Source organism: Tetrao urogallus (genome assembly GCF_951394365.1).
Source record: "Tetrao urogallus genome assembly, chromosome: 2".
NCBI lineage: Eukaryota > Metazoa > Chordata > Aves > Galliformes > Phasianidae > Tetrao > Tetrao urogallus.
Genome location: NC_136814.1, coordinates 47,116,000 through 47,143,480, shown reverse-complemented (window position 1 = coordinate 47,143,480; position 27,481 = coordinate 47,116,000). Strand labels below are relative to the sequence as shown.

The 27,481-nt window shown below is 38.6% G+C and overlaps 1 protein-coding gene across 1 annotated transcript in view; it reads right to left on the bottom strand.

The window, feature by feature from the left end:
• Positions 1–27,481, bottom strand: part of UST (uronyl 2-sulfotransferase) — a gene marked incomplete at both ends in the record, with an annotated part of 149,064 nt that overhangs the window by 47,560 nt on the left and 74,023 nt on the right. The window contains 3 exons of the mRNA XM_079532422.1: positions 2,781–2,934; positions 17,393–17,472; positions 25,009–25,164. Of these exons, the coding sequence (XP_079388548.1) occupies positions 2,781–2,934; positions 17,393–17,472; positions 25,009–25,164 (390 nt within the window). The remainder of the gene's footprint in view (positions 1–2,780; positions 2,935–17,392; positions 17,473–25,008; positions 25,165–27,481) is intronic.

Genomic DNA, 27,481 nt, shown 5'->3' with positions numbered 1-27,481 from the left:
TTCCTGCTGAAATTTCTGAGACAAAATGCATACTCTCAGCTTTTCAAGAGATAGAGGCAGTGTTCGTGGCCACCGACCAAGATGCCAGAGTGGCCTCAGAAATATCTCCATTGTACAGAACACCTTCCAAAAGAAGCAAACCTTCCTTTTTCCAAACAAACAAATGAGCAAAAGAAAAAGCAAAATATCAGTGCTTGGAGAAAAACGCAATTAGCCACTGAATATTCCAATTCCAAAGGTTGAGTTCCTTTCCTCAGACAAACCTGACTGGTAAAAACAGAGGAGGTACCGAGCCTTAGATATAAACATTCTCCAGTGCATTTCATGTCTGTAACTGCTGACAGCACAAGGCTTCTCAGGATCTTGAGCAAAGAGCTCAATGTTCTGGAGCAGTCAGCAGCTTTGTGTTTTCCAGCTTTTCATCTGAGGCATAATGAAAGAAGAGAAGCAAAAGCTTCTTGTATCCTTCCTGTGCTTTTAAGGTATCGGCTCACCTTCAGGCTCATCTCATAACAAATGACTTAGATTTATTTCTCTGATAAATCACAGAATCACAGAATCGTAGGGGTTGGAAGGGACCTCCAGAGATCATCAAGTCCAACCCCTCTGTGAAAGCAGGTTCCCTACACCAGGTCATGCAAGTAGTTGTCCAGGCCTAAAATACAGAAATTATTTAATATGCTAGCAATATTGTTAAGCATATGAAACACAGAGATCTCTTAACTGCAAGCTTATTGTTCAAACAGTCTTTGTAAAAAAACAAAACAAAACAAAAACACGACACTTTGTGGTGTGTTTTCAGTAAAATAAAGTCAAATATTAGGGAAGAACCATAAGGACAACAAGACTATCTGTGTGCTAAAGGGCTGCCCTGGCTCATGCACAGATGTACAACCAACTGCTTAGTTTTTTTTTTACAGCCAGATCAGCCTGTTTATTCTGCAGATTTCTGAAACTACCATGCCACAGAATCCATTACCTTAGTTTTAAAATACATGCCAGCAGATTTCTTTACACCTCTGAGAAAAAAAAAATTAAAACACAGTCACATAGCATGTTATTTTGTTGAACAGCAGCAGTCTTAAAAATGCTTAATATTCAGAATGAGCAGCTTTTGTTGAAATGAATTTCACTGGCAGGTGGCCTACTCATTACTCTGACAGGAACAACCACCCTTTCTGAGTTGCGCGACTGACACTCAAACTTGGCCAAGGAGGGATGGAGGACAGATCACAGAAATGTTTCCAGGCTTCTAACAATCAACTGGAGATCTAACCAGAAAGAAAATACAGTTTTGATAAAGGTTGCCAATGGAGTCTCAGAAGACAGACAGCCTTGTCAACAAAACAACTAATGCCCTCAACAGATGGCTATGTTTTATTTGCTTTAGACTGTAGCTTCTTACTGATTTATGTGTAGGTATATATACGTACATGCATGTAAAGAATTAAATATAATTTCCTAAAGAACACCCCAACACAAGAAATGAAAGAGATGATTTCAGTTAATTTTTAAATCGACATAAACATAACAGAAATTAGATTTCATTTCTGCATTTCAGTTCTGCTTAAACTCTCATCCACTTGTACTGGAAAAGGGGCACATTGTGTCATTCCTCTGACATTTTACGTAATTTATAGAATTAGCTGTTCCCAGGGCTTTGCATGACAAATACAAAATTGCACTGAAATACAAAAACAAACAAACAAACAAACAAACACAGCCCTATTACGTGGAAATACAACCAATTTTCTTTGAATCCATCTGGCCTTAGCTTGGACTGAAACCATTGCTTGGAATGTGTTCTCTTCAGCTCATCCACAGCACATCTTGTACTTTACCGGCTCTTCAAAACATCTTAAAATAGCGGTTTATTCTCTCTTTGTTCTCCAGCAACCACAGTCCCTCACTTGTTTTGTTACATCTGGCTTGCAACATGTCATGGGAGAACATGAAGCTGTCCTATCACTGAACATCCTGTAGCTCTCTGTGGGGCTGAGTGCAACCAACTGAACCTCTGTTACAGAGAAAGTAAGGTTTACTTCCACCTTTTTGTCATCTTAGTTTGGTGGTGGAGAGCATGAAAGGAGACCAGATATCAGGCATCAAACAAGCCAACCACCACCCTTGCATCCATGTTTTTCACTCAGTATTTGTACAGCTACTGCCAAGAGATCCTGGTCTGTGACAAAGGCTTATGGGCATTATGACAGTTCAGCTGTTGAAGAAAATAACAACCGTTGTTATGAAAAGCAGATCATCCAGCATTATTACCACCTTCTTATTTCAAAAAAAGAATACAAAACCAAATCTGGATCTGAGATCAGAGCCCTGGTGTGAAAAAACTGTATATGACCAGAAAAAAAATCAGAGGCTTAGACTCACTGGATTGCTCAGTTTTCCAATTATTCTCCAGCAAGGCTGCACAGTTACACAGCCACATTTCAACCTGTAATTTTGCCTGAATATTCACAGTGATAACTTCTGGCAGAATTATTATGTCTAACTATTGTACCATCCAGATCCAACCTCATAGAAGGATTGAAATTCAACGGCATTCGTGACTTGCTGCCAGCTTACAAAGATCGAACAGGATAACTACATTCAACAGAAGCAGTCTTCACATTAAGGCCAACCAAACTAAGGACCAGGCAAGACAAAAAATGCAACGCTGCAACACTGATGCCTCAGTCTCCCACTTTTCAGCCTGGCAGTTTGAACATAAGCATTATGTATCTACACTGGGAAATCAGTAATAGGATCCTTTTGTTTAAACGTACCAGATATCTTTCCTCCTGCCTCATGCTGGGGGTACGGATCATATGATTCTGTTCTCCTCTCCAGTCTCCGAAACGTCGGAAAAAATAATTGGATAGAAATCGATTGACAGGATCTCTAATAATATTGATGTACACCGGCTGGTCTCCTCCAAACCTGGTGGGAAGAAAAAAATGGGTGAATGTCATCAGAAGATTTCAGACTGGCGCACCTGAAGGTTCTCAAACTGTGTGCTATAGAGTTCAGAGCACTTACAAAGCTAGAAGCAAAACTGAGCAAAACGCTTACAACTGCACACAAAACTCTGTAAAAGCACACAAGATCTCTCAAGGATTAAATGTAACTACAATATCCTATTAAGCTGTAGTGGACTATAAACATTTTAGTTACACTAAAGATAATCTATTTCCACTGTATCTATGGTCACGCTTCTGTTTTCTCCTTACAGTTTTCAGATGAAGAGCTTCCTGCAGATTAAACTAAGGACAAACGTTTCTTTTTCTAAACACTTCCTGCCTTGAAAATCGTGTCAGAGCAGGCAGTGTCTGATGCTGGCTGCCACGAGGCAGCCCTGAGCCACCTTCACCTGCACAGTAAGAGTAAGAACACACGAAAGATTTTGTAACACTCAAGCATATTTCAAAAGGCTCCCCCTGGATGAGCTGAAAGATATGCATGGTATTTACATCTTTTTATTTGCTGTATCTTGTGCAGATCTTCCTCCCCTGACCTCCAAGCTTGCTCCATATCTGGATTTGAGGTTATTTAGTGGTTAATGTAGTGCTTTGCCCTCATACTGCATTTACTGGAAATTTAAAAATATTAATATGAAAATTCCTGCATCAAAAAACAAATTAAGTATCAATTTCAAGTACACGAAAGTCCAAGGAAAAATAAAGGGCAAAAACATCTGGTGTCCAGGGGCTGTATAAAAGACAGCAAAGGAATCTGCAGTTGAGGGTACCTGCCTCTGCCCAGCAGTTAGGACAAGCATGTTCCATTTAACATGCAGGATATACCAGGAGAAAGAGAGGAAAAGGGAGCTTGAGCAGTTAAGGCCTGTGATTATACTGCATTTTCAGAACATTAAAATATTGACTGCTTATTTAACATCAATACCCATCACCAACAAATGATGCTAATATCCAAGTCACTGCGATTACGCTCTTCCTTGGTCAAAACAGAAGCATGGACATTTACGTTCTGGAACAGACTTACGGATTATAATGATGTAAGACCAAGCAAATTAAACTTATTTGGATTGAGATTTTCCTAGGAGAAATCCAATTTGGAATTTACCTGATCTAATTATGATTAGATTTGGCCCGTGTCCCCATTGCAGGGAACAATCCTTTGTTAAGCTTATTATGTATTTTGAAAGCTTGAGGACACAGCCATATTTAAGTATTTTAATGCTGCTCAAATGATTTTCTAAGTCACAGTTTATGTTTCTTTTAAAATGTAAACTGTTAGGATACCATTTAGGATACCATTTAGATTTTAAAAGTTCTCAGTTTTTCTTCATCTCATGTCAGATGAACACTGAATACGTACAATAAAAGACCAGGGTTTTTATAAATATTAAAGACCCAGCAAAATTGTTTAAAAATATTAATGTAAGTGACAATAGAAAAAATATTACATGAAATAAAAATATTAAGTAGGAGACAAGAGAAATCCCATCCAGTTTCAACTTCATTTTTATTCCACATGATTCCTTTGGCTAGCAAGGTCATTATTTATGCATATCTTTTCTAAGCCTATCAATAATTACGCAAATAATTTCTTCATTTATGCATATCAGTAATCTCATTGACCATAACACAGCCACAGTTTGAAAACACACAGACAGCAAAAGCCTTTCAAACAATCCAATTAAAAAGGCAGATGCTCCTTGCTTCCTGATTAGTACATAGGCCCATTAGGACATAAGCGTGCAAGGGAAGTTTTCTGAATTCTTCTCTAAGATATTTTTTGTTGCTCTTTTCACCTTCATACAGAAATAAGACTTAAACAAAAAACAGACGCTCCTGCAATTAGTACAGAAAATTAAAGGCATTAAGATTTGCCAGTACACATCTAAATAGAAAAAGGTTGGTGAGTGCCATGGTTGGTAGCCATGAAAATGATCATTCCAAGTGAAATTGCTGGCAAGATTAGGTGCACCTGAAGTACTGAACACATATTTTTTCCTGCTGTCTGATTAACAGTAATCTAAAGACAGAAGTGAGAGGAGAGTAGTAAAGAAAAATGGAAGTGATGAAGACATCAAGAAGAGATGACCATGGCAGCAAGCTGTCTCAAGACAGAGACAAAAATTACAGGAGCCAGAGGGCAGGGATATTCAGCCTGGGATTTGTAGATGCTAAGCCTAAGAAAGAAAAAGCAAGAATAGATGGTTACCAGTGTCTAGATACAAATATTCAACAAATGCTCACTGCCTTTTCTGAAGAAAAAAGAGGGACCAAATTGCATAACCAAGCAGCCCAAGTAATAGAGCCTGTTCTTTTCCTGGTAAAGTCGTGTCCCTGAACATCAGAACTTCAGATGCAGTACCAACAGCTCTGAGAAGAGACATATACAAAATCGTCTGTCCCCAGAGGATGGCTGGGATGGGAAGTCACTCACTGAGAACTCAGAGGAACTTATTTCTAAAATAGAAACTGCAGTCTCCCAGAAAAACAGGCAGCTCAAATTTCTGATCTCTTGCACACTTTAACCAGGCCGGTACAGACCCAGCTGCAATTGCTACATCAGGCAGCAAGCAGAAAAATTTTCAGAAAACTCAAGTCTGTTCCTGTTCATATTCAAATGTGCATGTTTTAAGCATAGTTTATTCGACTTCAAATTCCAATCACTTGTTTCTATAGACTGTACTGAGACTATTGGTTGGAAACACAGCAGCAGCTGAAGGACATAAAAACCCCCAATGATTAAAAATCAATAACCTCAGGCTACTTAGAGGAAAAAAAAGGAAAATCAATGCTCCATTTGGCTGAGTATGTTCTGTGCATTTTTAGTTATCTATCAGCCACATCATGTTAAATATTACTTAGCTCTCCAAAACACAACTTTTCAAATTAATAACATCCATAAAAATGCTCCAGCAAGCAATAACATAAAATGCTCTCATTACATATCATATAAGCTTATGTATACTCAAGTAATTGTTGCAAAAGATCAGAAAGGAAGCCAATTATGTTCTTCCAAGCCTGAGCAGAAGGTTTATCTTCTCTGGGAAGCATTTGGATCTTGCATGATAAACACACTTGATGGATCCCTCTCACGCCCAGCAGCACATCGCTTTAATTGAGTGGGACAGGACACCACTTCTCCAATGGAGAGCTCAAAGGGTCTGCAAGGCTCTTCCCGCACTTAACTTCTCCTGATTTATTTAACAGATGCTATTACATCATGTTTGTTTTAACTGCTCTGTTGTGACAGGTATATTTTCAGAGTCCTCATCAAAATAAATAGCCTACTGACAATAGCCTACTGACAGACTTCAATCAACAACACTAAGATTTACTAATATTCCCCCATTTCTCTCAGTTGTTGTTGTTGTTGTTTTTTTTTTTTAATAAAATGAAGGAAAAAGAAGGCTGAGAAATATGCCAGATGTTGTGAGTCTGCCCTAGAAAAATGTCTCTGATAAATTATGATTTTATTATTTATATGAGCATAACCTTTGCTCAAAACAGCTTACAAACCCCTTCTAAGCTAATAATAATAATAAAAAAAAACAGTTACGGAATTAAAAAAATTCAACCAAGGCAATTTGATTTACTGCTGAATGGAGGATTTCTGAGCTCCTGTTATTCATCATTTCAGTTCTTTTTAAGAAAGGTAAAGTACGATTTCAGACCTACCGCTTCACATCAGAAGGCTGCTGCACTTCTGCTCAGCACAAAACTCTGCACAAACAGAAGTGTGCTTTTTATTCCCTACACATAGAGGAAATCAAGATACTCAACCTTTTATCTGTAAGAACTATGATTCCCTATCATTCTTGTCATGTAAGTTATATCCTTTAAAATTAGTTAGTTGCTACAAGTTCAGTATAATGGAAGCAAACAGGAAATAGCAGTGACTTAATGTTCATATGGATTGGCACATAGCGTCCTTAGAAAGGAAGCATAATTTCCTTTTGCAGCTCTATACAACCATGGTGAAAGCCCAATTACCTAGGAAGCTTTACAGATGAATTATGTTAGAGCTCCATTACCTGATCTGCAACACAGTTTCAAGGGGAGATCATATTAAAAACAATAACGTAAAAACTTTCAGCTTTTTGGAACGTAAGATGCAGTAAGATCAAATTCTGTCTTCTGAAAATGTGTTTTATCTGTAGAATTAGAAATGAAAATTTCTAATTTGTAAAAACTCAAGAAACACATCTGGCAAAGCAACACCATTCTGTACATGACAATGGGCAGCTCAGTGTTGCTCCACCAACCCTCTCCAACAATGGGCTAACACCTTTTCTGCAACAATTCCCAGAGGAGAAGGCTGAAGTCTTGTCTGCGTGGTGCTGCACGGTTCTGCCAACCTCCAAACTCAGGGAGTTTATGGTCCTAAATCTGTGTCTTTATCCTGTGCTGTAGTTATGCTTTCAAGCTTTCTGTTAGAATTTTAGAAGGAAAAAAAAAAGTGAGCTGAGATACATTTTTTAGTTTTAAGACTGCATTTGAGGGCTTGGCTGCCCTCAAAAGGAAGGTATGATACAAGCTGCACAGTGATTCAAGGTTAACAATAAAATGGTGCAAAGCGACAATGTTGCACTCATTAATTACATCTTCTAGAACTATGGCATCAATAGTAGGAATTTTGAGCTTCTGAATTGCCTTGTATAGGTAATATCATTGTAAAAAAATACCAAAAGAATAGCTTAGTAAGCTGCCTTAGACTAGTGAACAGCTAGCAGCTTAGACCATCAGGCCTTGTGTTTCACTATCCTATAAATCTCCCAGAGTATTTGACGTTGTATTTCTGCCAGCCTTTACCTTCCTGCATAGTAAACATAGAGTGAGTTATTTTCCCCCTATGCCTTTCATCATGCTAAGGATATGAAAATAGTTTGAAATACAAATTCATAAGGAGCAGCACCAATACAGATGCAAGCCTTGTCTGTGTCTGTAAAGCATCCCCAATTCAAGCAAAGGTAACACTTAAGGAGGAAAGACTAGCTGTGTTTTCATTTATCTCATGCAAAGTAACAGCTGGAAATAAGAAAGAAAAAACTTATTACTGACACAGCCCTAATCTCAGCTTAAGTCAAACTCCACATGATTTAAAATCAATCAGTTTCAGATACCTTGCATTTAAGGCTTTTGGAAGGTCTGGCTCAGGACCTCTCTGGACCTCTAATTGACATTTCCTTACAATTTAGAGAGTTTTCCATCAAAAGCAGATGTTGCATAGTATAGAAGAACAGAAAATGAGGAGAAATTCCCAACAAACAGTAGAACAGCAGATACAACACTTTGCAAAGTATTAAATCTACCAACGTGGTGTGCAGGAAAACATTCACCTTCGAAATTCACTGAGATCACAGATCTATGATATGTATTCGCAAAACATTTTGTGATTTGACCTTTTAGGAAGGTTATCACACAAAGAATGCAGGCAAGGGTCAGAAGTTACAAAGTGCTCAGTACTGCATGTTCAGCTTCCTCTCTGAACCCATTTACCAGGATTGTTAAGGGTGACTCCAGCTGTCTAATGGAAATGGCTGTCACTCAGCAGCTGAAGACAAGGCTAAGGGTGTCCATATGGAAACTGAAATGCAGTAAACTGGGAGTAATGAAAAACTGCCTTTCATCACATGCTGTAACTTAGTAGTACAAGTTATTTTACAACGCACACAATATAAAAGTCAGTGTAATCAAAACTGCAAATGTGGTTATGTCCCAGATGAGAAATTCTAAGCAATCACCATCAAATAGAAGAATATGAGGACATCATCATGCTTGAGTATTTGAATCTTTGCTATTTAATACTTTTATCTGTGAGTCAGAAGAAAAGCAGAAAACCTCTGATAACATTTTCAGATGATGAAGTTGCAAAAGAAGAGGATAATGAAGGGACCAGGTTACTGATAAAGAGCCACTTGAATCAGAGGGCAAGCAAGACATAAGCAAACAACAAATTGTTGCACAGCATACAAAACTCCAAGCACTGAGACATTCACAGGAAAGGAATAACTCTGCTAAGCACATGATATGCTTGCACAGATTACCAGCAGTGGGAGACCTTACAGACCAGAACAATCCAAGATTGAAACAGAGAGGAGCAAAGATCTAGCACAGCACTAACATGACCACTAACCAAGCTCCAAGTCATTCCTAAGCAAAGCATGTGCAAAGTTCAGAGCAGAGTCGCAAGGATGATAGAAAAGATACCTTGCAATGAAAAAATGTCAAGATCAGAACCTTCACCATGAAAAGAAAACAAGGAAAAAAATACCAGAGGAGACTGAGAGGTGATTTCACCACAGCGTATAAGAATTTACACGTGAAAGCTTACACAGGAGAAAAATATCTGTATAATGCATTATTCAAGGATGAGAAAGAATACAGAAGTGACTTAGGACTGCTGTAATGCAAATTTTTGCCCCAAGGCAGGATCAACCATGCGTTTATCACTAGCAACTACAAAATCGTTAAGTACAATCTATTTTGTTGCTCCTATAATTCCAGCATTTTCCCAGACATCTAATCTAGAGCTCTGTAGGTACTACTTAAAACCACCACTTCTGGTATTACATTTTAAGAACAGTATCTTCCTTTTGTCTTTGTATAATATTCAAAACTTATCACTGTTTCTTCTTTCCCAGTCATCTCTCTATTTTCTTTCTATGATCTATCAGGCTTTCCACGAGTCATTTTTTTTTTCCTCTCTTTTCTTTTACTTTCTTTTGGACTCCGAGTAATCAACATCATTCTTAAATTAATTTACTCCAAAATTGGTAATTTAATCTACAGGACAAAAGTGAGCACAGAAACCAAAATGACAGTAGAAAGCGTAATTTAAGCGTTATGCTTGAACCCACCGACATTCAGTTCACATATAACTAGATTTCAAGTAGTGACTTAAATTCAGAGAATAACGTATCACCAGCTAAATGAAAGCTGAAACATCTTCTATGTGAAGAACTCAGGAAATCTGTGGAAATAAATTCTAAATCAGTTGATCTTTAAAACAGGAAAAACTCGCTATGGAGCAATGTGTCCTAAAAAAAAAAAAAAAAAAAAAAAAGAAACAACCGAAACAACCCTCAAAAACAACAGCAGAAAACTCCAACCCCCTCGACCATACAAAGGTCAAACTGCATGTTAGATTTGTGCTTAGCCTTCCAGTTAAAAAGCTTAGCCACAGTTAAAAAACATCATTACACAGTCAGATCATAAAAAAAAAATTAGTATAAAAAAAAGAAAAACGATGTAGGAGGGAGTACAGCACCATGTGGCCATTCATGAAATGTGTACTTTACAAGGCGGACCTCACATGGTGGTAGAAAGTGTTTCATGATGTGTTAGCAAAAAATATAGATTATAATGAACACACATAAAGACACAGTGTTAAGGCTGAGCACGTAGGTTTAGCTGACATTTCCCTACTTTTAAAGGCTTACCTAAAGGGTAGTAACTTTTTTTCTTAACCTACTTTTAATATTTCCTAGGTGTGTATATTTTTTCTTCAAGGAGGAAAAAAAAAAAAAAATCAACAACATGAAACAGCTTTAGTAGATAAGCTCAGGCTGCAATTGTTGTTTCAAGATGTTGTGTTAAGGAGGTATTTGAAGAGCCCAATCTGCCCCAGCAACGGAGTTCACAGAATCGGTGCAAGTTGACTGAACTACTGAAGGTCATACAAAGTGTACTTCAGTTTGTCCTTGAAGGGACGAAACCATTCTGCATCTTCTAGGACCAGCTCCATGCATCTGCCTAGCACGCTTTTTTCAAAAACTAGTTGTGCATAGTTAAAGCACGTAATAGGCATGTTCTGCAAACACCTGCATTCTGTGTGGTATTTTTTGCTCCTGAGAAATGGAGAAACAAGAATTCTCAAGTTGTTCATAAATGTGAGGGTTGTAACAAATATTTCGTGGTTTTATTGACCTCTCACCAGTCTATAAAAATTTTAAAAATGAAATTCTATTTCCAAATCAATGGGCCAGAGACACACGCACAGGTTAAGTCATGCCAAAACAAGACAAGTTTTAAAAAATAGCAGATGTATCACACAACCCGTTCAAACGATGAACAATCTAGCATGCAAGGCTTTCAAATACCAAGCTTCCAGTAAAAAGTGCTCCTACTTTAAACATGCAGCTGATTCCCATATAGGCAAGTTAATTTTTCAAGATTTATGTTCTTTTTGTTTGCTGGCTTTTTTATTTTTTATTTTTTTAATAGAACCCATGAAAGGGAATGTTGTAATGTCAAAGTGCTGTGTTAAGCTGTCATTTTTACAGCTGCTTCTGTATTGGAAGAAATGCATAACTGGTGAAAAACTGAACAAAACACTCACAAATAAACCCCGAACAATACTCAGAAATTAATTATAGTTCTGGGTTTATTCAAAGTGAATCTCTGTCTGCCTTCATCTGCCTTCATACAGCATGTGATGTACTGCTATTCATAATTCAGAACTCTGGTACGAATTGAAGAAAAGTCTAAATTTGTCAGCACCACTGCATGTGACTGTGTCTGTCCCTACAGCAGATTCATTTTTATCAGCTAGTGTTGGCCACTGCATCTGTTTAAAAAAGTAATATAAAGTCAGTAACGCTGATATGGACTGTTTACCAAAAACGATTTTACAATAAAAACAAGGACTTTGCACATTACTTCAACTAACGAATGACAGAAAACCAGAACTACTTCTTATATTGAAGACAGTGACTAAAAGGAAGTACCCTCAGAAGCAGAAGACTTAAGAGATCTTCCCTTTCACAGCCTGCCCGCCACATCCCTCATGCACCAAGCAGGAAAAACAGAGCAGAGCTGGGGCTGGCAACCAAGCACTAGTGGCCACTGGCTACAGCTGAGCAGAATGTCTGCAAGCTCTGTCTGGCTTGGCTTTCCATCAGCAGGGGCATTTGAAGAAATGCAGTTGTCTATGAGTCTTCTACTGACCTTCCAAATTTGCCTAGAAACTGGTCAACGGGTTGAGAAATTATTCAGGAAATAGACATGAGGGAGAAACTGGAAAGATAGCTACAACAGTTGGAACTGCTGTATGAGTCTTAATTCCTCAGAAAACTATGCTAAAAGGAATGCATTGCCCCCTCTTCTCAAGCACATGCACCCACCCAGATACTAAATACACACACGCTGCAAGTATTACACTGCAACTGAAAGAAAGAACAGGGAAGCAGCTCAGCAGCACAGAGAATGTGTTCTGCTGTTGAGCATTAACTCATTCAGGCTTCAAACAAATAAGATATATTGAACTGAAATCTAAGAGCTAATTAAAATGATTAAATTGAGTTCATGCTTTAACTCTTTGTATCTCTTCACCACATCACAAGAAATTTTAAAGGAGGTATTCCCCAGTGCTCTATGACTCTTGCAGAAAGTGAAGAATTCATTGCTTCAGCGCAACCTGAAAAAGCCCGTCTCTCTCTCTGGGTGGTCTTTTCAATGCTTCTCCTACCTATGGCTTTATCCTGACCTAATCAGTCAACCTTTATGTAAACAAAAGTCACTGACAGAAGCACAGTTTTAGATTTTTACCACGTTCCCACATAATGTTCATTCACCCTGAGATGGGAAGGAGCAGGCAAGTTTCAGTTCTCCCTGAACTAGGGGCTGTAAGTGCATGCACTGAAGATCCAAGCATACTTATTGCAATTAGTTATTGGAGGGAGGACATCCATGCTGGGAGTTGTGCAATTCTCCCGATCCCTGACTCATTCTGTACCACGCTTTGGCCTCACTGCCCCTATATGCATTCCTGCAAATGTTCTGTTTCTCTGAAACCTGTGACACTTGGAGCATACTTCAAGGACCTTGAATGCGTGCCCAAAGATTATAATAACTATTTAATTAATTAGGAGATTTTACTAAGAGTTTAAGTGGGGCTTTTCCACAATCTTGAAGCTTCTTTGTGCCTGATTTTTCTCACCCTAAATAAATGGACCATGGGCCATCTACGATGAAGCACTGTGAGCAACCTGCAGCTATCATGAAATAGCTTTCTGTGCTTCTCCAAGCTACTCCAGATCTTCAAAGCTTCTGCAGCCTAACACTATAATTATTTGCATCTTTTGCTAATACTTGCAATCTCAGCAAATCAGTACTGACATACAAACCTGTTCCTTTTTCTAGCATAGACGTTCTTAAGTATTTTCTGTGATTAACATTTTGGAAGCTTTCCACAGCAACATTAACATAGAAAATTGAATTCAGAGACATAGAAGACTTTATGAAAGATGCCACAAAAGGACCCACTATTTTAAAATCGTCTAATATTCTGAGTTTGAAGGGATCCACAAGGATCAAGTCCAACCCCTGGCTCCACCCAAAAATCGAATCCTGTGTCTGAAAGCATTGTCCAAACACTCCTTGAACTCCAGCACTTGGGGCCATGCCCACTGCCTTGGCAGCCTGTTCCATGCCACCAGGTGGGTAACTCTGTAACACTTGTGCCCACTTGCTTTTTCCTGGAATAAAACATATTAGTAAAGTTTATAGTAGTTTGGAATACAGACCTGACCATTTACATTCTATAAAGACTATGGAGATACTGAAGAAATTTCAGAGAAAAATACAGAAGTATTACATGGACGAGGAAAGCACCCAACTGCAAGAAAATTAAGAGCTGCTGTTATCAGCAGGTGTTTGGAAACAGCAGTGGATGGATGCATGGTGAGAAGCACCAGAGAACAGAAAACATTTAATTAAATGAGAATCTAAATCCCGCTGGCAAAACACAGAGGAATTCAAATTATTGTGACTAATTTTCACTGTAACTGGAGCAAAGTACCAAAGGAAGTGGTGGAGTCAGTGTCACTAGAAGGCTTCAAATATCTTGGATGTTTCATGGTAGACTTCTGAGAAATACACCTTTTTTCCCAACCAAGAGCAAGAAAACATGCTCAGCTAGCCTCACCAGCAACAGCCAGTATCCAGCAAAAAAGCATCAAAACATTTATTTCTATATATAAGAACATTTCAAAATGGGGTTATCAGAAGAAAGTCGGATATGAATAAGTCAGTCCAACATTTTAGATCACCTGAACAGGATGATGATTATGGAGCCATAACAAAAAATATTCAAAGAATTCAATAAACAGCTCCATCTTCCCCAAAGCAATGGTCCTGAAGCAGACTGAATGGAACATAGGGATGTCTCCTAAAGCCAGCCCTATCTGCAAGGGGTAGACTGGAAACACAAACTGTGAAACACTGCTAAGTTTTTCCTTAACTGGTCTATGACAAGTGCCACACAAAAATTCCCTCATGTCAGAGAACAGCAGAAAACATACTTTTTTTTAATCTATCCGTTTGAAGCTGCAATCTATTAGATTCACGGCAGTAAATTTTAATGTTTCTGATTTAATGCATTCTGTTGAGATTTAACTTTTTACCTGCCTCTTTGTACTATTGTGAATTGAGGAAAGATAATACCAAAGTAAAGAAAGACTAGAACACAGGAAAGTAAGTGAAGATTCAGTGACTGCAGCTGAAGGAGCGCACACTCTTTAAACCGCTCTTCAAAGAGAGGGGAAAATGTTCCTGGCAAGCACTATAGTTTTGCATTTTCAGAATTTTATTCAGCAGAACTAACTGTGCCTCTGAAACATGCCTGTGCTCAAATTCATCAGTGACCTAAGCCTTAATTCCCTTCCACTGGAGATTTTTTCTGGAAAGAAACTATAGGCAATATATAAGCCTTTTTTTTTTTTTCTTTTTTTTTTTTTTTCCTTCTTTTTTTTTCCTCCAGTTGGAAACAATCTAAATAGCACAAATAAATGACATGTTTTTCTGAATATTCAAAGAGCTTTAAGTGCTGACAAGACTATAAGCAGGTGCAAGTTGCAAAAGAGGAAAATCTACATGATTTGTGAATGCTGTTATTCACATCAGGGACATTAAACAAAAAGTGTGTTTATTTTTCTTACTACCGTTTGGGAAGCTGAGAGGCATCAAAAACTGGAGGTGAAGCAAACTTCTGTTTTGCAAGACTCTGCTTATGTTTTATCTCCTTCTCTACTACTATTTTATCTCCTTCTTTACTACCCAACTATATGCTTTAAATAGTTTACAGCAATCCCTGTGGATTCTGAAGGAAGTTTTAAAAAAAATAATAATAAAAAAAAAAAGAATGACCTTGAATCTTACTGGAAGAGTGGTGAAGATAACTTGCCTTTACCTCCTATCTGTCGGTTCAGCAAGCACAGCTAGAAGGAGAATAAAGTGTTCTCTGTCCCTTTCTGCAAATAAAACCCTAAATTCCAAAGGTATAAAATACAAAATGAGAAGTAGGTTTGGTTGCTGGACTAAGGCCCAGCATGGCTGTCCATGAAGAACTTTGTTATCTCTCAGAATGGTTCTGCTACAATGCCTTGAAGAAAGTGCGGTCTCCTTCCTTGTGAAGTGGGCCTCTTTAATCTTTAAGCTGTGTTATCTTGTACTTACTGCCCAAAGAAGATATGTATGCCTCACTCCTGAAGTGTTCAAGGTCAGGTTGAATGGGAAACTGCGCAAGCTGATCTAATCATTGGCAACCCTACCCATTGTAGGGGAGTTAGAACTGGATGGTCTTTCACCTCCCTTCCATTCCAAGTCATTCCATGGTTCTATGATTCTGTTTCACTCTCCACTGTACTGATTTCTCACTAACATTTGTTGCATAAAGTCTTGAGTTGACAGTCACAAAACATCACACTGATATTTTTATGCTGTTTCTTTTAATTTTTATGGTATCATTTGGTTTTTATGTTGACATCACAATTAGATTTAATACCACCAATAAATTTTGAAACTAGAAGAAAACTCTCACAAATATTCCGTTTATCAGAAAACACTACAAAATGCTAAACCTAAATTAAGCAAAGTTGATGAACTTTAATGATATTTCATTTAAATTACTAATCAGTCTCTTCACACCAGAGAGCTGCTAATTAAAACAAATCTCTCTCAGTAAAAGGAAAAATATGTTCTTAAGATTTGCAAGTAACAACCAAAAGGAAATTGCAAGTGTTTTTATACATTTCATGTAGTTCTACATATCGTTACAAATCTGTATTGGAAGAAAAGTGTAGACAGATTAAATCTTATGCATACACAAAAGAAACAATTACCTGCATAACAAGGATGCATCATATTTATAGGAAATGGAACCATAGGAGGAGGAAGAGGTAAACACGTTCATGTTTTTCATCATATATCTAATGCTATGTACCATCTGTGAAAAATCAGTTTCATTCAAGAACTTCCCTTTGACCCTCAGGCATGTTACTTGTTTGATCCTGCATTTCAGCTGGGAGAAGAGATTATTTACCAAAGATGTGAAGTCCTATTCTAATGAGTTTTATAATTTAAAAATAATGTAAACAGAATTGTTGCAGAATCAAACTAGAGAAGATCAAAATTCTGTTTAACTATTCAGGTTTTCATGCAATGAAATCATGCCCATATTCAGTTACAGGCAAGATCAACTTTCAATTCTTCAAAATAGTGTATTTTCTGAAAACACACCCCCCTTACTATACATTCTCCACCCATGCCTGAAGCCATACACTCAAACCAGATGCACTAACATTACTGCGTAAGTAAAACACTGGGCAGCTAGGCAAGCTTCTGCAAAGACCTCTAGAAAATTCACACTTCTGCAGAAATTCTTTTATCTTAACACCATGAGTCCAAATCAGTAGCACAGATGGCACAGATCCTGAATATAACTTTAAAATTAAATTTAATGCCTGGGCAGTAATCATCTGCAGTCAGCTTTAACCTCTGTATCCTGGCTTAATGCTAACTGGCACAACTCACTCACATCCTTCCAAAAACTCCTCAGAAGTTTCATCCAAACTCATTTTTCTTCACATTCTATGCTACAAATGTCTCTAGAGTCTTACCATGTATTTTCAATAGCTGCTACTCTTTATTATATTCTCATGATACAGAGTGTAATTCATTTGCATGGTTTACACATCTGTATTCTACAGAATCTGGACTGTTTTACCAATACAAAATTAAATTGGTTAAATAAAAGCCTAAGTACAAAACTAATCAATAACTTAGTGGAGTTTTCATTCATAGACTATCAAACAGAGACGAAACATTCAGGAAAGCCTGCCGCCACTTTTAAAGCATTAATGCATAGCTTAAAGACACAAGTTGTCAACTCATACATGTTGGCTGGAAATGATATAAACCAAGGTAATCCCAGTGGTAGAAGCATGCAACAGCTTTCTGGATTTTCAAAAACATACTGTACATAACTATTTGGTAGCAGAGAGACAGCAGGAAAAATCCCCTCTAAATGCAACTTTCATTGCCAGAAAAAATGTCAATTGCATTGTTTATACTTAAAAAAGAAGGGAATATATTCTCTGTATTACAACCAATGAAAAATATTTTTAAATGAAAAAATGCCTTACCTTGAGAAGTTGAGGAAATGAACATGTCTAGTGAATAAATAGGGCTGCTCAGCAGTGCTTATGTTTTTAATCAATTCCATCTAAAAAGAATTAACAAATCAAATTATCCATGTTATTGCAAGGCATACCTGGAGACAAATATAACTATCAAACAACATACGGTGGTTTAATTTTCAAGTCAGCATTACTGAGGTTCTTCTTCACTATCCCTCCCAAACACTATTACCAAGATAGCACTACTACTATTTCACACCTAAGCAAAAAGGTTAAAGATGCAAACACTATTATGCCATCACAAAGCTAACATACTTCCAAAAGTGGGTATCAATTTAAAGAAAGGCATAAACTAAAGAAAAAAATCTAAATTCTGCACCAGAAGTTTGCATGCAGCTGCTATCTTCTGAAGACACTGGCTCTATCAGATAGAATGCCAAAATGAAAAATCTCTGAAAATGCAACAAAAAGGGGGAGCTCAATCAATTTGGGACAGACGAGCATGGCAGAAAATCATGTGCGGACTGTACGAATATTGAGCTACCAGCCCCAATTTAGAAAGCCCATGACACCTTCTGACAATGATAACACTGAGTTTATATTGTTAATGTTCTCAGAAGAGAAGGGCTTCCTAGCGAAGCAAATAAACTGACATTTAGTTAGGACTGGTAACTGTCAAAAAAATTGTATTTGTCTGCCTAGCTTTCAAAATGAAACAGAGGAAATAGATACTCTAGAGACTGGATATCAGATGTCTCAGTTTATTTTTTTGCCTGTTTGTTTTCACCCAGCCAAGTTACAGGAGAACTGAAGCCCTCAGAACTGTATGAAGCTTTATGATATATGGGTATTTTATCTGTTACTCTGTCTGTATGAACGAATGGCAAAATGAAGATATTCATACAGGAAAAAAAATCAACTCTCTATTGTCACCACTGTAATTCCATCTTGGAATAAACAAAGAATCATCATTACAGCATAAATACAAGATGTAAAGATTATTACCTGTTCAACACAGGGGAGTTGGACTAGATGACCTTTAAAAGTCCCTTCCAACTCTAAGGATTTTATGACTCCATGGCTATAAATGTAAGAAGTAATTACCTTGACTTTAAATACATGGGTCACTTTAAAATAGTAAAAAGAGACAAATTGGAGAGGTACATGTGAGTACCACAGGAACATCCCTTGCCTCACTCTGCAGCAGGTAGCAACTGGCCAGCACTGTGCTGATTCCCACTGAAATAACACAGCACTTCTCACTGTGCTTCACCTCATGCGGCAGGCTTGAGTCAGTCTGCTGCTGGACTAGCAGGGTACTTCTGCATCAGGAACAAAGGTACTCTGCAAAGATGCTGGACAGCATCTGGCTGCCTGGTGGGTTTTTTGTTTTGTTTTATTTCTTTTTTAAAGCTCTTGCTACCAAACTCAATCTCTTGTGCTATAATAACTTACTATAAAGCAGATGCGGAATTCTGTTTTGACTTGAAGTACCTTCACATTTAGACACTTAATGTTCAACAGGACTTGTATGCAGATGTGGATAAAGCTACAATGTGCATATGAACAAACAAGCACAAAACATTCTTTTAAAAACCCTGCCAAAAGAGTAAGTAAGGCTCAGAAGATACAACACACAGATGTCAGGAGGGAAAAATAAATAACTGTAATGGCTCACAGCCACATGCAAATTGTGGCCATATTTCCCAAGGGCTCCTCTCTCTCTGATCCCAATTGCGCTGAACTGATTTCAGCTTAATGAGCCAAATGCAATGCTCAGGAATACGAAGGAATCAGCCCTCTTTTCAAAGTGATGCAAAAAGAAATAAAATCTTCCAGTGTCTCCCAGAGGAGTAGAGTCTCTAGTAGATCTCTTCTACAAGAAGACTGGTAAACCCATGGATGACACATGGAGAGAATGAGTAGTGATCGAGACCCCTAGAAAGTGAGTTGAATGGAATGGCAATGATGGAAGGGAAGAGACAGAAGTACCATCTGGAAAATGGTCTTAAACCACCCTAAATGCTGCTTTGCTCCCTAGCATAACATCTTTCTACCGCTGTGAAACCTTCTTTAAGCTTTCATTCTATTTTTTTTTCCTCCAAAATTCAATTTCTGCATTCACCCTTAAACAGGACCATTAAAAAAGACCAGACCTGCAGAGGCAACTCTATAAACTGCAAACCATTTTTGAATCCTAACATCCACCTGAGCAAGAAAACCAAGAGGCCACACTCACAGAACAAAACATTTTTCTTTAGACTACTGTTTTCATTATAATTTTAGGATCTCAGCTGGCCAACTTAAGTCATCATGCTTAACATCAGCAGTGCTATTTATATTTGGTCATTGCTGCATTGCAAATAACAATCCAGCAGATGGCACAATAAAATGACTTGGAGAGTGACTGCAAGGAGCCCTGCCCATAAGGAAAGAAACATGGAGGGTGGCTTTGTTCCAGCCACAGCATCACTCCTACACCAAAACTCAACCCAGCCTTGCAAGACAGGACATCTCTCTCTCTTCCATAAACACCTACCCTCCACCACAGGCCTGCTCAGAGCAGACCTATTTAGTTCAGGATTTGTAATAGGTAAATTCAACTGAGAACAAAAAGAAATAATCATTTCTTTGAACATAAAAAACATTCCTACTCTCTCAAACTGCTGTGTTTTATTGGGAGAGAATCTGTGGTCAAAATGTACAAAGATGATAGGATATGTGATTTTCCAAGTCAGATCAGATGGTGACACTATGGTTCCCTCTAAGTAATATAAATAGGATGAAAGATTATCTGAATCTGACTCTCTTTTTAGTTATTTACCTTTTTCTATACATGCTACCATCTCTCCTGAAGGCATGTAGGATCCAGGAGGCACAAGTATCTACAGGTACTTGGTATATCACTTTCATCTCGGTATTACTTCATTTCCATAAACAATTCAGAGCTCACAGGAATGAGACCCAATCATCATTTTAACTCTCAGAGATTTGGAATTGTTTCAAAATTTTCTTAAACTCCCCAAGCTGCTTAGGACCAATTTTCTTTTTTTAAAAGCACTCAAGAAAAAACAGCAATGGACTTTTAGTGTGTTAAACCTGAATTATGAATAAAACTGGTGCCTGTCCAAAGGACGTGTAGTAGAGGGAAATGATGTGAGGACAATCAGTTACTCCCATATGTACCACTATTTGCACATCTATAAACATAATCATTTTTCCTTCTCTGAATCCAAGAACTGGGGACAGGGGTAATTAGAAGAGGAGAGGAATTCATTTTGCATTAGTACATCTGTCACTTTAAAGCCACATCAATTAGGTTGTCATTGTATACATAAATACTATACATAAGTTCTGTAATTAGAAGTTTCCAATTGTTAATTGAAAACATTACAGTAAATGGTAAGGCAAAAATTAACTCATCTTTTTCCAGAAGCCTCTCCCTTATGCCCATGGATGTTCAATAGCTGCACTCCTAATTGCTGGCAGGCAGACATAATTTGGGAAGATTTCTTACTAAGAAAACTGTAAAAGGCACCCAACATACGGATTTCAGTTACATGTAATCTCCATAGTCATTAAGAACACCTACGTACTTAACTTTATTTAACACTAACAGACTGCACAAGCTAAATATTTACAGAAAAATCTTGGCTGGACCAAAGCTCTAACCAAACACAGGACAGACAAATGACAGGAGGAAGAAAGCAATAACATCTCAAGCAAGTAGCTCATGCTGGGAGCCTACAGCCCAGCCCATTCCTGTTTTCTCTCATTCCAATGCCTGGAACCTGAGACCATTCATTCTCTTAATTGCTTCTTATACCACATTAAAGATGGGAGAAAGAACAACAACGCATATGCCCCTTCCCTTCACTCCAGTGAGCAATACAGGCAGGCCAGGCAACAATGGACAAGGAGAAGGCTGAGGTACTCAACAACTTTTTTGCTTCAGTCTTCACTAGCAATTGCTCTTCACACCCCCCTCAAGTGAATGTGTCAGAAGCTGGGGACTGGGAAAGCAATGTCCACCCCACCATAAGTGACAATCAGGTCTGAAAACACCTGAGGAACCTTAATGGGTCCTGATGAGATGCATCCCAGATTCATGCAGTCAACAAGCCACTCTCAATATTTGAGAAGTCATAGCAGTCAGGTGAAGTCCCTGGGAAAAAAGGCAATGTCACACTGATTTTTAAGAAGGGTAGAAAGAACAACATAGGCCACTACTGACCTGTCTGCCTCACCTCTGCGCTAGGGAAGGTCACAGAACAGATCTTCCTGGAAGCTATGATAAGGCACATAAAAGAGGAGGAGGTGATACAGAACAACCAGCATGACTTCACCAAGGGCAAATCCTGCTTGACCAACCTAGTGGCCTTTTATGATGGTGTCACTGCATTAATGGACAAAGAAAGAGTCACTGATGTAATCTATCTGGACTTCAGTAATGCCTCTCACACAGGTCCCACAACATCCTTCTCTCCAAACTGGAAAGATAGACTTGATGAATGCGTTGTTCAATGGAGAAAAAACTTGTTGCTAGATTGTACCCAGAGAGTAGTGGTTAATGTATCAACATCCAGACGGAAATCAGAGACAAACGGTATCCCTCAAGGGTCAGTACTGGAACTAATGCCCTTCAACATCTTCACCAATGACCTCAACAATGGGACTGAGTGCATCCTCAGCAAGTTTGTAGATGATACTAAGCTGTGTAGTGCGGCTGACACACCAGAGGGATGGGATGCCATCCAGAGAGACCTAGGCAGGCTTGAGAAGAACCTCATGCGTTTCAACAAAGCCAAGCGTGTGGTCTTGTACTGATAGTGGGGGTTGCCACCTGTGTACAAGTAAGGATGAAAGAATGGAGCACAACCCTGCTGAAAAAGACTTCAGAGTACTGGTGGATGGTAAGCTGGACATGAGCCAGCAATGTGTCTTTGCAGCCCAGAAAGCCAACTGTATCTTGGGCTGCATCAAAAGAAGTGAGGCCAGCAGGTCAAGGGAGGCGATCCCGCCTCTCTATTCTGCACTGGTGAGGCCTCACCTGCAGTACTATGTCCAGATGTGCAGTTCTCAGTATAGAAAAGACATGGACCTGCTAGAGTGCATACAGAGGAGGGCTGCAAAAAACAGGGATCCATCCAGGGGATGGAACACCTCTCCTATGAGGACAGGCTGAGAGAGCTAGGGTTGTTCAGCCTGAAGAGGAGAAGGCCACAGAGAGACTTGATAGCATCTTTTCAATTTCTAAAAGGGGGCTACATAAAAGAAAAGGGCAGACTCTTTAGCAGTGTCTGCTGTGGTAGGACAAGAGGAAATGGTTTCAAACTAAAAGAGGGGAGATCTAGATTAATTATAAGCAGAAAGTTTTTTTATAATGAGAGTAGCGAAGCATTGAAGCAGGTTGCCCAAATATTTCATTCTCAGAGTCATTCACAGTCAGGCTGGATGGGGCTCTGAGAAACTTTATCTAGCTGTAGATGTCCCTGTTCATTGCACAGCATTTGGACTAGATGCCTTTTAAGGGTCCCTTTCACTTCAAATGATTCTATGATTCTTTTCAATTTAATACTTCAATACTTCGATTCAAAAATCAAAACACAACTGAAGATACCTTAAAAGAGAGAAAAGTCAGTATTGCCAGTCATGTAACCTTTGTTTTCCAGCAAAAGTAATCATTACATTCTGAACCTATTGTAACTACGTAAGTAAGCCATAAATCAAAATAAAGAGACTAAACTTACTGCAGAGCATAGCAGAAAGTAAATCCACATCTCTATAGCAATACGTACTCCACTATCTGTGTTCCTGGATATTTCCCATATGGTAACCAAACAGCTTGTAGAGTGCAAAAAAAAAAACAAGGCAACTGTTGCACTAAAATTCAGTCTGAGCTTCTTCGAATCCTGATATTTCAGACTGAAGCAGGGAAGACTGTTTAATATGATCTTTCACTATGTTTAACACGTTTCTGCATACCAGAGAAATGTAGCAGATTATAAGGGTGGAAGACTGTGGTTGTTGCTACCTCAGAGGATTTTAGATTTTCTTATACATCTCCTAATCAGTAATGAATCAAAAAAAACCGAAACAAATCAAAACACAAAAACTATCATGCCAATAAAAATCGCCTATCCCATACCCAACAATTAAGCAGAAACAGTTAAAAGAAGAAAGAATAACATGACAGTTTGCCCTTTGATCCAATGGGACCATTCTGCAAACTCCCCAGGCTGTACATTGCTGACAGCATGGTGCTAGCAGCAGCCCATATGCACACAAAGAGGCTGTGACAGCTGCAGCCTCAGGCTCTGTCTCTGACATCAGTCAATGAGAGGGCCTAAGCAGGGTAGCAGGAGTGACACTGGCCTCCTCCACAGCCTTTTGGCTGGCGTGGCAGCCCTGGATTGCCAGTCCCCCAACAACAAGGGCCCTAAAAGGGTAGGTGATCTGCTCACTGCCTGTGGGATCTTGATGGCAGTACTGGAAAGAGGGAACTTGGGAACTGCAGTAGCAACATCTGCTCTCAAATTTTAAATCAGAACAAACTGTTATATCCAAAATAACAAACACTGAAACTTACGCTCATAAAAAGGCTACAGATAAATAACCCCTAACCACGGGATGTTGTCACTGGTAGGCCTAAGTCTGTATTTTGATCACTGCATACATCCTCTTGCGGTTTGCTAATCTTAGGGGTGACGCAGGCATTTGCTGCAGCATTTACCTGAATCAGCAGATCAAAAGAACAGCTGTGGGTAGCATGAAACAGCCATGTGTAATGCATATGAATTAATCAGTACACTTTGGAGACTGAGGGTTTTTTTTTTTTTGAGTTACTTGCATCAATACCTATTGATGGCATTGACACTTGCGAGCACATGGTTACCCAAGATACAAATGAATATAAATAATAAAATCTTTTGGTCTCAAAGTTGCAAAAAGGATGTCCCTTATAGTTTTAAGGAAACATGAGTTTAAGGGAACATAAAAAGGGGTATCTAGGTAGAGAGGTTTCACTTGTATTTGCTTTACGTCATACAATAACATGAAAAAGGCAATCAGTAAGAGGCTGAGACAGGATCAAGGATGTGTTAGACTATGGCAACATGGTTTAGCATGGACCTGGGTAAGAATTTTTTGAAACAAGTGATTATTAACAGTGGATTAGAAACTGCTGAATTTTACTTATATGTACTCTGCTTAAGAGACCCAAGCTAGCTCTGCATATGCTGGCACGTCTATATGACAAATGGCTGTGCCCTGCAGATACATTAATACAGGTCCCAGAAGCTGTTAGCACCTAACTTCACTTGTAGTAACCCTTCTTATGTCCCTGGACTGACGCTGGGCTAATTGCTATGTTGAGTACATTCAAGAGCTGGCTAAATGGAAGCTAGTTTTTCTTGTAACCCTCCACATTGTGTTGCTCTTGGCTCTACAGCACAATTCTCCAGTGAACTGAAGCCACTTCAAGGATGATGATTTCTGGCACGTTACCCGGGTCAAAGCTGTATTACTGTATATACCTTTGTATATTGTATATGCATATGCCTTTGTTTCTCAGCTTCACAAATGCAATAGAACAGGCTCTAAGTTGAGCAGGAGTAGCTTACCTGTTCGCTTTTGGTCAGTCTTGTTTTGTTATGAATATCAGATGTTACCAGGTTGAATCCATGTTTCTCTGATAAAATTCTCAAAAGCAAAACCACAGTTCTACTCCCACACTTTCCAACTCTGTTGTAGACCACCTGGCTGGGGAAAGGAAGTACCTAAGTAAAGATTGAAAAATATTGAGTCAGTATATTGGTGCTTTTGCTTCTTTGTATCTCAGTCAGAGAATATTTTGCCCGTAAGCCAACGGATATATAGAAGAGAATTTCTAGGATTCTGCCCACATCAAAAGGATCCACTTTCAGCTAGCTATAAGCTCTTCTTATAAAAAGCACGTCATTTAGGAGATGACAAACTGAATTTCCCCTTGTGATACAGTTTATAGTAACAGTGCAGATTAGTAGCCACTCAAGAAATATTAAACCACTGCTGATGACTTCCAGTGAAGACAGTGATGAGCTTAAGAATACTGACTGCCTCCATACAATGAACCGCAGTGAACTAGCACTGCAGTTGGCAGCTCCAAGTGAAGTTGATCTAATGAAAGAGGAATGCTTGAGTTGCAAAACTTCAGTATTAAAAAAAAAAAAAAAAAAAAAAAAAAAAAAGCAGCAACCAGTTAGAGAGAGCTAAAATCAATCATTTCAATCTAAAATATAAACAAGAATCTTCTGAAGACCTAGAGAAGGAATCTGACACTGGAGAGGCATGTACTTGTGCAACAAACAATACCAATCAGCCACTGCTGGGCCTGGAGGACAAATGGCAAACTCTGGTCACACAGGTGATGTTCACTCAGTGTCGAACCAGACTGGCCACATCTTACCTGCCTACTGGCAGTAGTCTCCAGGCCCAAGTCACTGTTGCAGCATGCTCTCCCTCCCTGTTTGGGACATTGTTAATTGACTTGAACTACAACAATTCCTAAGATTTATCTGAATAATTTAACAGAACAGGCAGCTGTGATCCTAGGCTCTCCTAGGCACTCCTCATGCATGTGCTGCAGGCCTCAGTGTTCTTCACAGATATCATCTCTCTGAAGCTGTACTGCAGACAAGTTTCCTCGGAGCTCCAAAGCACAAAAGAGAGGGTAGAAAAGTTTGACGTTTCTTTTTCCAGTTATTTCTCCAAAATTCCTACCATAATTTAGCAACAGTAATTGTATGATATTTATTGCTGCCTTTGAGGCAAAGAACAGAAAGGCCAGGAGTGCAGGTGGAGTACTTGTGTGATTGTACTAGTATTTTTGTGAGGCACAACTATCAGAGCTTTTAATAATAGTGAACTAAATGTTTTTAGGCAGCTTAAGTATTCTAGGTGAGAAGTTCTTTGAAAATAAACATAGCAACATGCCACTGCACCTTATATGTGTATAATCAAAGAATATTAGGATGTTACAATCACAAAATAAGCAAAGTAGACTATGATAACAAAAGAGAATAAATAGAAGGCTTATCCCTATCCTGGGCTCACTCACAAAACACCAGTAGAGGCGATCTCCAGAAGAGATCCTTCCCCACTGATAGCCAGCTCTTAAGTAGGTCTAGGAGAGATGGAGCCTGGCTCCACCCCTTCTGGCAGCACAGGTGAATTGCCTTCACCTGTGCTCCCATGGCTGACTCATGGCTTGCCTCAGGTGATCAATCAGAGGTTCAGGCCGTGACTCAGCAGTTCCCATACAGTATGTTTGACTAACATTATCGAGTTTAGCATTTTTAATGAAAGAGTTTTATTACCAGGTGTATTGAAGTTCAGTTTAGAGCAATCATGGGAATAATAAGATCAACAACACACAGAGCAGTATGGTTTGACCCCCAAATCATCCAGGGAAAGGTGGCAGCTCTACTGTCACAACTTTCATGGAAGAAAGAATTGGATAACTGAGAGGTGAATGTGTTATTGTGATTTGTGAGCGTAGAAAGCAATCACAATGTCCTTCATTACAGTAAGTCCAGTGATGACTTACGGCCACATGTCTGTCTGCATCTAATGTAAAATTGTACATTAAATTAGAATTTAGAATTAAAACTTAGAAAAATTCAAAATTAGAATTTAGAATTACTATCTTGAATACAGCAACCTGCAGGCTTGCCAAACTGAGATCTGACACAGATGGATGAGTACCTGTCTCTATGCTCCAGAGAGAAGTTTCCTCTTAGCTATTACCTTTCTTAGCTATTACAGCCAGCAGGGAAAAGCTTGTTGATTACTTTTCCAAATGAATATTTAGAAATTCCTTTTATTGACTGCCAAATTACAAACTGAAGTTCATTAAACCTGCTTTCATACATTTACACCAGCCGTTTTCCACTTCTGGAACATGTGGAAAACGTCTGTCTTGCCTTTGAGTCAAGAAAACCAGTGTCACAACTGATGGACTCATCTTTTAAATACTGTATATCCTATCACAATTTAGACATGCTTCATGAAGAATTTTTTTTTTTCTTTTTTTTTCTTTTTTTTTTTTTTTTGCTA